Raw genomic sequence first — 14,915 nt, 5'->3', positions numbered from 1 at the left:
AACCACTGGGATAATACAGCTCAGGACAGGGGTCAATAAGCACCAATGACTGTTAACTGTTGATGCAAGCGTTCGGCTAAAAGCCATTCCGATACCTAATATTATCGGCTTGGATGACTATGACTCCCGCCGAATAGAAAAACTTATCAGATCCGATGTAGCCGTAGGAACCTTTTTTTTTTTTTTTTTTTTTTTTAAATATACTTCATTCAAACCCTCCTGTGGTAAAACTTTCGACTTCCTCGGATAGGTTAGAGATACGACCGAGAAGCAGCTCCAGCTGACGGTATGCGACTCCTGGGGCATATTGTGGTAGTTCTGTACAAAAAACAAACGTTTCAGCAAACTATGGCTTACAAATCGACCAGGGTAGACACTTACGATGGCCAGCATGATTGACTGAAGTAAATGTTAACCCTCGCTCAGTGTGCACAGTCCCCAGATACCCAGCACCTGAGCTTATATTCATGGGCGGGAAAGGAGGTGTCATTTCATCAACATGGAACGAGTAATGAGGGAAATAAGGAACAAACAAGGGTGCAGTTGGCGGGCTTTGGAAACCTTGGGCTCCATTCCAAGTCATGTTCTGAATACTCAAAAGAGTCGAATTCGCAAGAATCATAAAATCGAGGAGGCCGTGAGAAATTATGGCGTTGTTGATACCTTCAATCACCCTGGGGAGTACCTCAAAGCTGGTCGGTGCAGATGTGTCTCCTTTTTGGCCAAAGATCTCAAATTCGCGATCGGCTCTACAACTCACAAAGTCGGTCGGGTAAGCGTTGATGGCATTTTGCACGTCGCTCCGGTTGAAGTAGTTGTGTGGCCCTTCTGAGCTCGCCGGAAACCCCATCTGGTTCCAAGCATACGGGCAATAGTCTCGGATATTGTACCTGTTGAAGCAAGGATTGACAAACTTCGCCGCCCTGTTAGTTGAATTCCAGATGTCGCATCCAGGTCTGTCGTTTGCTGGTGCTGGGGGCAGTTTATGCACTGGCGGATACTTGAGCGCCATCTCCATCAGTTCCATATAGCCACAATCATTAGCTCGTTTGTTGATATCCTCCATAAATGTCTTATTAAGTGCAAAGAATGCCTCGTACTGATTTAGCATTGAGACTGCAGGGACTGGTTCAAAATATCAGCTCTAACATGTAGCACGTCTCCTTGGGTGTGAGACTTTACCATCTTGCGATGCTACCACCTCATTGATGACCGGGTCGATCATATAGATGCCCGCTATATTGTAGTATAATTCATCTTTCTGATCAAGCATTTCCGAGGCAATATAAGGAATGTAATATCCAGCGTAGCTCTCACCAGTGATGTATATCTTTCTGCCTTTCAGATCGAAAGCTTCCATGAAGTTTTTCCAGAATTCCATGAATTCCGTTGCAACACCGGTTTCATTGTAAATAGTAGATGGACCAAGGGAGAAACCACTACCCGATGGTTGGTCCACGTACACTATATTAGTGAGCTTTGACCATGAATAAGGGTTTCGAGCCGGCTTATAAGTCCCAGGTTGCCATAGAAATGGTCCGGTTTCTTGGAGAATACTCGTCATCGAACTACACCCAGGGCCTCCCGAGAGCCATATAGTGATCTGTTGGCATCAGTACGCTAGAAAGTCCGAAGGAATATAGTTTAGTTATAGATACCTCGTCATCAGCAGCTGAATTTGTAGTAGGAAAGAACCAGAAATAAAGACTGGAGTTGCCGGAGGGAGTGTTGTTGAGATACCCTGCGTAAGACTCGCCAATGTCAAAGTTAACTTCAGGTATTGCCGATCCATTAACCGCAAAAGCTGTAACTATTAGCAACCTTACTCTACTGGTAACTGGTTCCAATCACCTTCAGTCTTAGGTGTCAAGTATCTGGAGGTTGCCGTCACTGCTGGTACAAGCAGGAGGGGGAGACAAGCAGCTAGCGGCATGTTGGTGACTATGGAGGGCTGGGAACGCATGATAGGGTGATACATTGTAGCAGGAAACCCGGTAGCGGGATAGTTCATATACACTTCTGTTTGTTACACACAGTAGGAGATTCATTTCCGTAGCGGCCTTCGCAGGCAAGGGGTACAGGTTCCCAAGCCGTTGTAGCCGTTTACGAGCTATGACACAATTTCGCTGTATGGACGCAAATATGACTATTTCGCATATCAGGAATCCGGGGCAAGCCTTGGGATGGTTTCGGACAGTCACACAGGAATAGTCCCGCCCGAATACCTGGTGCCTCAGGTTGGTAAGGTACTGTAGTACATTATTAATCTGGCAACTGCCGCAATTAAATCAGGCCCTGATCGAGTAATCCCTTGCGGACATCGATCGACGTCTTCATAAAATTTGCATTATCAAGAATTATCCAATGCATGAAACTTGTCAAATGGCAAAGGAAAACAAAATTCCTTGATGCGGAGGCACATCCGAAACCACATCGGAGGAATGTAGGGTTAGGGTCATGCTAGATGCATGCATTTATATGTAGGACAGCTCAAATAACTGCGGATTAGTTGATGATGTATCTTGGCTGAATCATGCTCCGTAATCACTTCTCTTAGAAGACGCCCTTATGACGGACATGTTCGCTTTACCAAGCACTTGGCTAACCTACTACGATTAAAGCCACGACTTATCTAAATATATTTGAAACCATTATTTTGGAAGATGAAAAAATAGTGCAGAGCCTAGGCAATATCGATTCAGGTGGCAGTAGCTTAAGCCTATCAATGCTGACCTTCTAATGCCCACGCCATCTCGCAGTTAGTAACCTTAGGAAATCCTCATATCATATACAACAACCAAAATTTGGTGACTGTCGATGGTTGAATCTTAGCAAGGCGTGGGAAACTGTGTCTGAATGTTTACCAAATTGCACTTCGTAAGATGATAGGAGATCGATAGAGCATACAGCTTCTATAAGCTGTTCGAATATATAAAATAGGTGTCTATGGATACCCTGCTTAGCGTGCTATCTATGCCCTGTTTTATAAAGTTTCCACGTCTCGTCCAACAATATGAATGAAAGATTTCAACTCAGCGCTTGTCAATACTTCCTCGAGTAGCCTAGGTGTGCTAACGTTCTTATCATCTTTGGTTTTATTGAAACCACAGATGGCATTTTCGAAATACGCCACCATAGACTCGGCGAGCATATAGACCTCTCCCAACTGCTCCAGCACTCTCATGCACTGGTAGAATGACTTGAATCCAATTGCCCACTGGTCGGGGCTCCCCGAGCGAATGTTGAGAATGTGGATTGCCAAAACTGGCAGAAGAAGCCCGACCGTCGTGGTGGGCAGATAATGAATTGCGTCGGCGCGATAGAGCCCCTCCGCTACAAGTGCAATAGCACTCATAGCGGATTGGACCCGCTTTTCAGACAGGAGAATCTCAGCCTCCATTTCTGAAGAAGGCGTCGCCGATCTCAGAGCCCTTTGCTGGCGCGGTATGGCGCTTGAGGCATTCAAGAAGAGTAACTTAAGCCAGGCGCGGTAGGCGAAAAGGGTCTTTTCTACTTTGGAGAGATTCTTGGATGAGGGGCATCGGTATTTCAACTCCGGTGCAAGAGCTGCTTCCCAGTCATCAAGGTCTTGCGTGTACTGGGAAACGGACATGAGTGGACTAGACAAATCAGGGAGTGGTGTATTGCGGGAGAGGAGGCCACTCAAAATAGTGCAGAGTTTAGCTTTTGCAATGAACAACTGGGCCAATTGTGTCTGGTGAACTGAGCTGCGCAATATTTCCCAGTTGCCCACAGTATGCGTCGTTGTTCTGTCGAAGGCATTGGTTTCGAAATCATCGACTGTAAGGAACGGAATTCTAAAGTCGTCGTCATGGATAATAGCTGGTCGTCGGAGGTTGAGTGAGACCAGTCTATCGCGCGTGTAGAGGCACCACCAGAGCCGTTTCCATATACGGCGGGTAGAAGGGCTTATAGCTGGATCTTTGAGGTCCTTGATTGTGCTCGCAGCAAGGGAGAGAGCAATATCCATCCAGTGATGGAAGTTCTTAGGGTCGTCGGGTTGTTCATGCCAGTATGTCATTAAAAGGACTGCCTGGATCACTGCTACTCGGTCCGTTTCCACATCAAAGTCATACAAAACCTGGATCAATTAGCGTGAATAACCTTCGTTTGAACGGCTGCTCTTGCTCACCCTGCACTTTTGGTAGAACTCTTGTCGTGCCGCTTTCCTGGACGTATATCCCGCGCGATGAAGATGTTCCGGTTCGATAAAAGCCGTGCTTGAGAACATTACAGCATGAAATAGCAACAGACTCACTCTTATATTACCGTCATTGCAGGCTATGGCTTGCAGAAACGTTCGCAAGTCTAGAAGAGGTATGTATGGATAGACATTGTGGACAAAAGTCTTCAGCAATTCATTGCGTAATGTGGCATCGGGAAATTTGAAGACGTCTTTGGCTGCCAGATACTGGATATCTTCGAAGGGAAGGTATGGAAGGTCTTCGATGTAAGCGGGAAGGACGGACGAGCATATGGACCGCGGAAGTGGAGGATCGAGAAGTTCGTGAGCAGTCGCAATGAGGTTATCCAGGGGTTTCATCCAGTGGACAGTCGGATGAGAATTTTTCACCACAGTGAGCTGGGCATTTTCTATTGTTGATGCATCTGGTTCCATCAGTATCGCTTGCAAGTATTCTTAATTCGGTGATCTATACCTGGCCAGATTTCGCATAGCGGGCGGCATTCAAAGTCCATGGCATCTGGGCTAGGCTCGCTGGACCTATACCCGTATTAGCTCGTCCTTCTGCTGTCAAGTTCGCACATATCAGGTAGCTTCATACCGTAACTCGTCCTCTACCGGAGGGCATTGTATCTTCCAACAACGGCATGTGAGACATGGGGATTTCTCACCGAGTTCGTCACATCGGATGTTATTTGACAGACAGAAGCCACACCCATTGGAGAGTGACCCCATGCTGGTTCGTGTTTAGATCAAACTGCTCCTGTTAATTGAAGGGCGATACAACCTCCTCATGATGCGTATAGCAGTTAATGGCCCACAAGACTTCGCCAGGCGAAAATTAAAGACAAGGAGCTCTCTGCATATCCCACCACGTTCTGACAAATCTTAGGATTACAAAGTGGGGAGCTGGCGCCGATTTCCGATACTGAACTCTGCAATAGCCGGAGGGGACCGCGGGTATTGGTCTGGAGCTTTCTTCCAGGGCCTCAATGGGCTAGGCCTCTGAGGCCTCCAAACGTGTCCTCCCTCTGGCCGCTTTCGGGGCGGTTGTGGAGTGTTAACTGGGACTGGGACCGTGAATGTGGATGATCGGCATTGTTCGGCATGTTTACCCCGCGATAACCCAGTATTGCCTGACTCACTCTCCTATTTCTTTCGGTTCTCGGCGTAATAATCGTAGTGTACTGTCAGCACTGTCCGTGTCAGATTCTGATATGTTTAGGGCCTGATCGACAGGGACTCACGCCTTAGATTGACTGACACACGCAAAAATGACATGCCGTTGGGGTTTCCCCTAGTAAACGGCTATCTCCTTAGATCTTTAACTGGTCAAATTTAATTGCTCGGACTGTTAGCGAATAATTAGCATTTTGCAGTCTTATCTTTCTCCATTGCCTCTAGAAAATCGGCCGTCCAACTGCAGCTTTCAAGATAAGCTTCTTTTAGCGACAGCTAGGCGAGGCGGATCAAGAAGAATTTTATATTTTGAGCCCATAACTGGGCTTCAGGCGTTATTAACGTCAGTTATCCGATTGATATCACAACTGACTTTATGACAAGCAACACAGACCAGACATGAGTACTTGAGCACAGGCCTGGAACCACAGCCTTTGGACTATAATTCTGGGAATTCTGGGAAACTGGATAAGCACCCGCGTGGTTATTAGCTCGTCCGGACCCGTACACAGAGTGAAGTAATCTGTTCCACGGCCACCCAACCTTCTTGAATCACCGGGCTCCTGGCAAGGTCCACATTCTTTTTTGAGCAAAAAGGATGGGACAGGTGAGCAAGGTTGACTCGACGGATGGTGGATTGAAATTCCCTTTGGCTCTCACCATCCCCTGCATATTTCAAGGTCGTAATGTGCATCGTCTCGAACTAACCACCCTAGCCTAGAGCAGCCTTGATAACCAGCCAGATCTACCTTCAGGGACTATATCAGTGAGTGGGACCGATTCCTTAAGATAAGCGTGGTCTCCCTCCATCTATAGATCTATCGGACGGCGTATGTAGAATGAAACTTCAATGGAGTCCTTCATTGTTGAGACAACTTGAAGCCAGACTCTAAAAGGGGTGCCGGATAAATAGAATAATAGGCTAATATCGCTGTACAGCCACATCTTATAGCTTACGTTGTACATGCACCCGCATAGATCCCCAGACTTGTCGAAGGCCGGCTGAAGACATGGTCCAAAACAATTGATCCGTTTCCAAGCGTCGTATTCTGTAAGGGCGCCACAGAACTCGCCTATTGGTGTGAGTAGAGGCGAGCATGCAACTGCGGCTCGCGAGCCCACCTGATTCTCAGGGAATTCACACACTGTCAGGGTTAGCTCCCTACCTGGCTGTCCGGCGCCTTCGGAAACCTCACTTCCCATAAGTTGCCAGATCGGTTTATTCCATCCGTTTCCAACGGCGTTTGATACTCCCACAATCTCCAGAACAGCAGGATGGACATTGAATTGGAGACTGCGCGTCCTGCTGGGTTGACCACAGACGGAACTGACACCAAGAAAGATGAAGAGCAGCCTGCAACAAGATACATGCAAGGATGGGCTCTCGCTTCTTTGACTGCCGCTTTCATGTCCATCTGCTTCGTGCTGGCTATTGACAATACTATTCTGTGTTCGTGCTTCCCGTAACCTGCCAGAGGGAGCGTCAGACCTAACTGCCGTCGCAAGCGACGGCGATACCTCACATCACCAGCGACTTCAAAAGCCTCAACGACATCGGCTGGTATGGCTCTTCCTACTTGATCGCGCAGATGGCACTGCTGCCGACCTGCGGCCGACTCTATGCATTCTACAACATCAAGTGGGTGTACTGCATCTCGCTGGCCGTCTTCGAAATCGGATCTATCGTCTCGGCAGTCGCCCCGAATTCCATGGCGCTTATCATAGGCCGAGCAGTCTCTGGTCTTGGCGCTGCTGGTTTGGTGAGCGGGACGACAACTATTCTGTCGTATTGCGTGTCTTTGAAAAAGCAGGCCATGCTCTCACCCATCGTCCTGGGAATGTACAACATTGGATCGGTCATTGGACCTCTCGTGGGTGGTGCTATAACCGATAACAAGGTGCTGACTTGGCGCTTTGTCTTCTGGATTAATCTCCGTAAGTCTACGTCAATGAAGAAGCTCTTTCATAATCATCAACTTAGAGTTTCAAGCATTCGGAGCTGTTGGGCTGGGTCTAGTCTGGTTCACCTTGAGGAAACCTCCACCCGCGGTAAAGGGGGACCTCCCTTGGGACCAGAAGCTACGTCAGCTTGATCTTCCAGGGGCTACTCTGTTACTCGGTGCAACAACGTGTTTGAATTTAGCATTACAGTGGGGTGGCATCGTCTACCCATGGTCTGATGCCAAGGTGTTCGGATGCCTGATCGGATTCGGTCTACTCTTGATTACCTTCTTGTGCCTGCAATTCCGAGGCAAAGAAAGGTTGGTACCTTCTCTTGCAATTTTAGTTTTATTGCATAGAGTTTACTTGTACAGCATGCTTGCTAACATCACCTAAGCTCAACTATCCCTCTTCGCATCTTTCGAAGTCGTACCGTATCAGCGTCATGCGGCTTCATGATGCTCGTTCAGGTGGCTATAGTACTGCACTCATATTTTTGGCCCATATACTTCCAGTCGGTCAGGAACACCAGTGCCAAAGATTCGGGAATCAATCTACTCCCATTAATCGTATCTAACAGCCTCGGCACGCTCTGCGCAGGCTCTATAGCGTCGAAATTCGGGCACTACGTACCGTTCATGTGGGTCGGTCCTCTAGTTTTGGCTACCGGAGGTGGTCTTTACCAACTAGTTCGTGTCGACAGTCCACGTGGAGACTGGATAGGGTTTCAAATCTTGTCCGGAATTGGCTATGGCAGCTGTAGCCAAATGCCGATCCTGGCTGTACAGGTCGTCCTCGACAAGCCAGATATACCAACGGGCCTTGTCATGATCATGTTTTTTCAGATGCTTGGGGGCGCTCTGGCTCCTAGTGTTGGGCAGAATCTCTTCACTGATGGGCTTCTGCGAAGTCTCAGCAAGGTGCAGGGAATAGATGGTACAGCCGTAGTGGCGGCCGGGGCAAGTGGTTTTAGGGAGATCGTTCCTCTCGAACTGATGAGTGCCGTTGTGGATGCATTTAATTCTGCTTTGAGGCAAGTGTTCTGGGTGGCCCTTGCTGCCCCAGCCCTTGCTTGGATAACAAGCTGGGTAATGGAGTGGCGGCAAATACCTGGCAGTAAGAAACAGGCCACCCAAACTGCGGCAGAGGAGGTCGTGGAGAAATAGATTGATAGCAGTGGCTTGGGGCTGAAGACGAGCATGACATCAGTCCGGTTGTTCCCAAGCAGTTGAAAAAGTGATTCCTCGACGAGCAGGAGACATAGCGGTTACGCTACGGTATAGATACTTTGGGAAGTGGGCATATCTACTCTAAATATGGCCAAAGGAATCTGTGATTTGATTTCGGTCAGGTGGTGAGTACTTAGGGCTTGAACCAGTTAAATGAAATTTCCAATTCCGAAGAACAAACTACTAGTACAACCTAGTGGTCTTATCGGTAACGGAGGTCTGACCATGTCAAGACACATGGAGTAATCCGTAGTATGCAATTTACCCGTCTCCAACTAGATTCTGGTAGGCCAACTATTCCCCGCATGAAGGATCATATACGAGCTGCGTCGCGAGTGGGGTCATTTCTAACAAACAATCACAGTTTATGTTCAGGTATAAGCATACAGCTATGTCCAGCATATAGTAGAAAAGGAACATGTGCAGTCCATTCACAAATGGCGGTGAATGTAACTCGACCCTTGAGCAGCGAACTTACTGCACCTTGGAGGCCAAGAATTGGGCGGCATCTCCCGCATTGGCGCCGTATGTCAAATGGGCAGGGGTGATGATTAGCGTACCACTGCAGACCAGGTCGCCCGTAGCACAATAAACCTTGACATTGTCCTTGGGGTAGTTGGGGATCTGCCCGTTGTCCTGCAGATTACGAGTGAAGCCGAAGAGTGCCACTCCTTTGACTTTGTCTTGGACATCCGAGGAGAGTGCCTGGATGGAGTTGTCCATCACGGCAGAGCCTTGGCTGTGATGCGATACCAGTTAGCATCCTCTATGCTCGTATGTGTCGCATCTCAAACGGGGAGGCAGTAGCATACCTGTAACCACCGGCCACAATCTGTGTGTCGGGACAATTGGAAACAGCTTGCTCGAATAGGTCCGTTGCTGCTGCAATAGACTGGGGATCGGTGTTTTCTGACAAGAAATTTGGCGCCAGTTGAGCTGTGTAGGCTCCGCCAACACCCTGGCAGGCAACTTGGTCGGCACCAAGCGTCGTCTTTAGACCGGTGCAGACCTCAGGACCCACGATAATGCCCTAGAGAGTCTTATATTAACGTTGGTTCTTGGTATCGGCACTGACCGTCCGTCGGTGACATTGCTCAATCACAACTTACCATATTTCCCTGCTCAGTAGAACCCCGGGCGAAAATAAAGGTGACGGGACGACAGACCCCGTCTTCGACATCGTTCGAATTCATGAGCTGGCGCTCTTGCAACGAGTGATCTGGTGTTGGCGATGCAATTGCCAGGGTTGCCAGCGCCCCCACAAAGGCAGACTGGAGAGTCATCTTGCTGAGGACCATGGTTGCAACAGAAAAGGCTTAGAAATGGAAGGGAGGTTCGTAATGAAAGACGGACTTAGGGATTGGAATTCTGGATTGGCATTTCCGTCCATAGTCATATTTATACATCCAGCTAGCTGTGTTGTCCTTGCGCTCCAAGTCAACATTTCCCTCTCATAATCTGGGCCAAGTTGTGAGCCGATCAAATGCCGACCCTAGGAAAAGACAAAATGAGACACACTCAGACGATATAAAACACGATGAAAAGGCACGCCCATCCTCCCATTCGCCTGGGACTGTTTCAGGTTGGGAACGAAGCGATCACGCGGGGATTCTAACAGCGGGGGGACAGAACTAGGGCCGTTCGCTTCCCCATACAAGACTACGATTGGATCAATCGGAGATTCGTTCCTGGTCAAAAATTATGACTGCCGAAGTATGGACGTACCGAATCGAGGTCCAAACGGAATCCTACCGAGGCGCCACCCTGCTTGTCTTGAAGAGTTCGGGGTCCGTTCCTAATACGGCTGTAGATCCACCGGAAAGTTCCCAATATTGGGATCTCTGTCGGGAACTTGGTATGCGGCTATTGCGATGTTTCAGGCTGAAGTCAAGTGACCTCGTCTTGGACCAAAGGACATCCAAAGCCATGAGGTATCGTCGGTAGATAGAGCGGCATCTTGAGTCAACGGCACTAGAGCAGGGCCCGGCCGGTCTTGATGTTCAGTCGAGACGTACAATCAAGTCATACAAGAAGACGAAATAAAAAATGTTCAAGCAAATGTACTCGTCGACGATTAACCTAGGGGTGCTAGGGTGTATAACGGCATAGGTCAAGTATGTTCAATATCCTGTCTCAGTCCTAAACAGCCAGGCTTCCAATAAACAGGAACGAGAATCAAGCCCCAGTGTACTTCAAGGAATACACCCCCCGCTCAATACTATTCAGCAGGATATTCCCACTCTTGAAGTACGGGTACACGCTCCAGCTGCCTACAAACTCCACCTCGCCTTCGCCCTTGTCGTCTTCAGGATGACAGTCAAAGAAACCGACCTGTTTGAACCCCTTACCCGAGGGGTCCTCACTGACGGAGCTCACGTCCACTATGCGCAATCCACTGGCATAATTCGACTGATACGACAGCCCATCGATGACATACTGGTTATGGTCGATGGAACGTACGGGGGACTGGTACGACCCGGTGTGTTTGGGCTTGGACAGGTCCGCGACATCGAAAATGTACGTGGTGGTGTGGCCGTTGGCGGCCTCGCCCGTGCCGTCCATCTCGTCCAGCTCGTCGTCCAACAGCAGGTAGGCCATGTCGGCCGTTGCCATCCAGCCCTGGTGGGTGTAGCTGGCACCCACGTAGGGCGTCTTGGAGATCTGCACGGGCTTCTTCTTGTCCGTGACGTCGACGATCGTCAGCGTGTCCTCGTTGTAGTTGAAGCAGATCTCGCGGCCGGTGTATTTCTTGTCAGGGCCGGCGTAGATGACACATTGCGCTGCATAGGGCCGGTCAGTTCGGTGCGGAAACACAAAGCCTGTCCAGGAGACGCTCACCGTCGTGCACGTAACCATCCTCGCTAACACAGCCAGGCGATGTCGGCTTCGCGGGGTCCGACACATCCACCATCCACAGACCACCTGCGCAAGTACCGTTCCTGCTGGTGCCCACGGCATAGATCATGTTCATCTCCTCATGTGCGACAATGTTATGGGAGCTGCCGAATCCGCTGTACCAGGCGGTTAGATCGAGTAGTGTGAAAACCCTTGGAGCAAAGCTTGAAGTACTCAGAAGCTATACAGCGCCGTCAGCCCACACCCTGGCACAGCCTTCTCCCAAGGCTTTATTCCACTGACGGAAGAGCTAACGTACCTTCTTTAGGTCGAAAATCTGCAGTCCGTGGCCGACTGCCTCCGAACCGATGTACACATGGTCCCCGATGACCTTCATATCGCGCCACACGCTCGGAACGGTCTGCGTCGGCAGACGCCCGACGTACTCGAGGCTTCCGTCCTTCATGACCTCGACGAAGGCCGTGCCGTCGGTCTGCCCGATAATACCAAATTCACGGCCATCAGGGGACGTCCATCCTACAACGCACGTCTGTCAGCCTCTGGGTCTTGCTTAGTGCCCTGGAGTAGATGCAAGTCTACACACCCCAAATATCGTTCCCCTCGCGGGTTAGGCTCCCCATGGCCTGGTGGCTTAAGAACGCGTTGAGGTCCACATTCTCGCAGGAATATTCGCCGGCCTTGCCATTCGCGCACTTGGTGTGGCCAAGGTCCATGTACCGGTTCAGCTGGAACAGGCCATTGGCGCGCGCGCGCTGACGACTCTGCATCTTCAACGACATCAGGTGGTTCATTTTGGCCTCGCCTTCGAAGGAGGCTGCCGCCAGACTGGCAATTGCCAGGGACGAGAGAAGAGTCCACTTCATCGCTATGAATTCAGGTAATGGAAGGCCGAAAAGGAGGTGAGAGTAGGCAATTGAGAGATCAACACCTAGCAGTACGGTCTTTTCTCCTCTCCCTTCCCCCTGTTTATAAAGAACTCCATCGCCTCCTATCTCCACTAGAACCCAACAGCCGCCAAGGGCAGCCAAGCAACCGACCCCATGTATGCTCAGGAGAAATCGCCGATCGCCAGCGCCAGGAAACCTTCATCATGAGCACCGTGATTCCTCGGTTGTTGACGGCACACACTCTTGCGGGCACGATTCCCCGCAAACAATGGCAGATAAGGTCCTTGGCCTGGATCTTGGCTGCAGGGAGACTAAACCTCCCCGTCGTTCTTGGGTTACAACGATAGAGCAGGTCGACGTGGTTGGATGACCGGCGAATTTTCCATCTTCCTTGGCTGGGTATACCCAAAGGCGCAATGTAACCCCCGTTGGATCTATGCAGCTGTCGGCTGGGTTGTAGCAGTTTGGATTATCACCGCTGCGGGATATAAACAATGTGCCCTCTTACGGTTGAACAGGGAGGTCGACAGCGATCAGTCAATTTAGGGTCCGTTCCTGCTTCACAGCCACCGGGTGGCACCGGCTGTCATGCTGCTCATTGGCACTGGTAGATAGCACGAAATCCTTTGGGCATGCAAGCGGGTTTTGGCCCCAAAACACCTCTTCATTCATGCGACATGAGAGTACAATGCCTACTATATGTACAGCCTACCTCTCCAAGCAACACCTACTCTATAGATCCTGGGCTGGCGCGGGAATCCATCACTTCGGCATTCCTTCCGACAGCTTGTCGATAAAAGACTCGCCCCATTTCGCACTATCGACCCGGTTAGCGAGAATCACAGACAGCTCACCACAGCCATCGCACGCACCTGGTATTCGTCTCGATGAAACCCCGTAGCCCCTCATAGCGGCATTTGCGATCCTCATCGCTCATCGTCACAGCCTTGTAGATAGCCCCCGCCAGCTGTGGGAGATTCGCCGGGTGGAACGTGATACTCCCTTCCTTCATGAACGCCGCGGCCCCGGCAAACTCCGACAACACCAGCACACCGTGGCGCTCGCCCTGGCAGGCGATATACTCGAACGAGACAAGATTCATCCCGTCGCGGGTCGACGTGAGCAGACAGACGTCCGCGACCGAGTACAGGGCCGCTAGCTCGGAGAACGCCACGGAGCGGTGCATGTACACCAGCGGAGATCCGTCGGGGGTGGCTGCGCCAAGCAAGCCCGTTAGCTACCCTCGCAAGAAAGTGACCCCCAAACCGGGGGTTTTATCACGCACGCACCATATTTCCCATTGATCCGGCCCACTATTGTGCAAATTTCCTCCTCAAGGTCCTGATACTCCTTGACATCCTCGCGACTCGGCACCGCCACCTGGATCAGGGTCACCTTGTTCTGCAGCTCCGGGTGCTGCTCCAGGAAGTGGTCGTATCCTTTTAGTTTCTGCGGTAGGCCCTTGATATGATCCAGCCGGTCCACGCCCAGAATGACCTTGACGCCTTTGTACTTGGCTTCCAGCTCGCGGATGCGCCGCTTGACGTCGTCGGTGTTGAGTGCGTCCGTGAATTTCTTCGGGTCGATCCCGACGATGAACTTCCCGGCTTTGACGAGTCGGCTCTGGTACCTGATCTCGCCGGGGACATCGGTATTCGCGCCTCTGCGCTCGTTAGTGCCCCTTGCAGCTACGTGGATAAAGTAGTACAGCCTGTGGGGGAGTGGATGCTTACAGCGAGCGGGCGCAGTCCACGAAATTATGCTCGTACTCGTCCGTATGGAACCCGATCAGATTGCTGCCGAGGATCCCCTCGACCAGCTCGTTTCGTACGGGAAGAGCGCGCCAGAAGTCCCACACGGGGAAAGGTGTGTGTAGGGAGAATCCGATTGCGCAGGGCTTGTCGCTGAGACGCTCGCGAAGGAGTCGCGGGAGGAGCATCAGATGGTAGTCATGCACCCATATGAGCGTTCCGGGGGTGACTTGTTCGGCGATGGCATCGGCGAAGAGCTCATTAACTCGCTTGTATGAGTTCCAGGCGTGTTCGTCAAACGACACCCCGGATTGGTAGTGAAGCATGGGCCATAGGATCGAGTCTAGCGCATTGTGAGCATTGATAGATGGGGGGCCGCAATCAGAGGAAGACAAACTCGAGAATTTGTTGTAATGTTCATGCGCCAGTTCACTGTCCAGGAAAATTGGCACAGCGTCGTGGTCCGATAGACTCTGCGATATTTGCTTCTCATCCTCCGGGTCTTTCGCCTCAATGCCTGGCCACCCAAACCACCGGAAGGAGGTCGACTTTGTCAATCCCGAAAGCGATGTCACTAACCCTCCGCTCGAATAGCTCGACTCGAATGAGCCATTGACGCGCTTAATGGAGAGAGGGAGGCGATTGGAGACCACAATGAGGTTGCGCTTGGTCGCCATGTTGGTGTGATTCGAGCTGTACTGCACGATAATCCAGGAATCATGATGATCTTGGAGGTAAAAGTTGAGATAGGCCCATGAAATATTAAACTACAATCGTGTAGAGGTTGCCTGCTAGTACGTCAGCATGAATGAACAACCACTCATATAAACAGGTTGCGTACCCATCAACCTTGACGGGTCCGAATCAA

General features: G+C 50.5%; 6 protein-coding genes across 6 annotated transcripts; 1 reads left to right on the top strand and 5 right to left on the bottom strand.

Moving 5' to 3' along the window:
* Positions 1-205: 205 nt before the first annotated feature.
* Positions 206-1,933, bottom strand: BDV59DRAFT_194923 (Alpha/Beta hydrolase protein; the record flags this gene model as incomplete). Its single annotated transcript, XM_073692471.1, has 6 exons — positions 206-318; positions 382-1,125; positions 1,183-1,545; position 1,620; positions 1,659-1,804; positions 1,852-1,933. The coding sequence occupies 6 exons, from the start codon at positions 1,931-1,933 to the stop codon at positions 206-208; spliced, it is 1,449 nt and encodes a 482-aa protein (XP_073545358.1).
* A 1,050-nt stretch (positions 1,934-2,983) lies between these two features.
* Positions 2,984-4,639, bottom strand: BDV59DRAFT_194922 (fungal specific transcription factor domain-containing protein; the record flags this gene model as incomplete). Its single annotated transcript, XM_073692470.1, has 2 exons — positions 2,984-4,102; positions 4,154-4,639. 2 exons carry the CDS (start codon positions 4,637-4,639, stop codon positions 2,984-2,986), a joined length of 1,605 nt encoding a protein of 534 aa, XP_073545357.1.
* A 2,019-nt stretch (positions 4,640-6,658) lies between these two features.
* BDV59DRAFT_194921 (MDR family MFS transporter) lies at positions 6,659-8,490 on the top strand (the record flags this gene model as incomplete). The annotated part of the gene is made up of 4 exons (XM_073692469.1): positions 6,659-6,833; positions 6,890-7,318; positions 7,374-7,644; positions 7,722-8,490. 4 exons carry the CDS (start codon positions 6,659-6,661, stop codon positions 8,488-8,490), a joined length of 1,644 nt encoding a protein of 547 aa, XP_073545356.1.
* A 537-nt stretch (positions 8,491-9,027) lies between these two features.
* BDV59DRAFT_204303 (cutinase family protein) lies at positions 9,028-9,851 on the bottom strand (the record flags this gene model as incomplete). Its single annotated transcript, XM_073694440.1, has 3 exons — positions 9,028-9,292; positions 9,366-9,583; positions 9,663-9,851. 3 exons carry the CDS (start codon positions 9,849-9,851, stop codon positions 9,028-9,030), a joined length of 672 nt encoding a protein of 223 aa, XP_073545355.1.
* A 750-nt stretch (positions 9,852-10,601) lies between these two features.
* Positions 10,602-12,352, bottom strand: BDV59DRAFT_91932 (uncharacterized protein). The gene is made up of 4 exons (XM_073697335.1): positions 11,993-12,352; positions 11,708-11,925; positions 11,392-11,629; positions 10,602-11,333 (listed from the first exon to the last, which is right to left on the bottom strand). The coding sequence occupies exons 1-4, from the start codon at positions 12,270-12,272 to the stop codon at positions 10,729-10,731; spliced, it is 1,341 nt and encodes a 446-aa protein (XP_073545354.1). The 5' UTR covers positions 12,273-12,352; the 3' UTR covers positions 10,602-10,728.
* Positions 12,353-12,850: 498 nt separating this feature from the next.
* Positions 12,851-14,724, bottom strand: BDV59DRAFT_209696 (trehalose-6-phosphate synthase; the record flags this gene model as incomplete). Its single annotated transcript, XM_073695442.1, has 5 exons — positions 12,851-13,113; positions 13,169-13,511; positions 13,586-13,959; positions 14,030-14,390; positions 14,445-14,724. The coding sequence occupies 5 exons, from the start codon at positions 14,722-14,724 to the stop codon at positions 13,059-13,061; spliced, it is 1,413 nt and encodes a 470-aa protein (XP_073545353.1). The 3' UTR covers positions 12,851-13,058.
* Positions 14,725-14,915: the final 191 nt, after the last annotated feature.

Source organism: Aspergillus ambiguus, assembly GCF_047715705.1.
Source record: "Aspergillus ambiguus strain CBS 117.58 unplaced genomic scaffold BDV59scaffold_31, whole genome shotgun sequence".
NCBI classification, from domain to species: Eukaryota; Fungi; Ascomycota; class Eurotiomycetes; order Eurotiales; family Aspergillaceae; genus Aspergillus; species Aspergillus ambiguus.
This window is presented reverse-complemented; position numbering and strand designations above follow the sequence as displayed.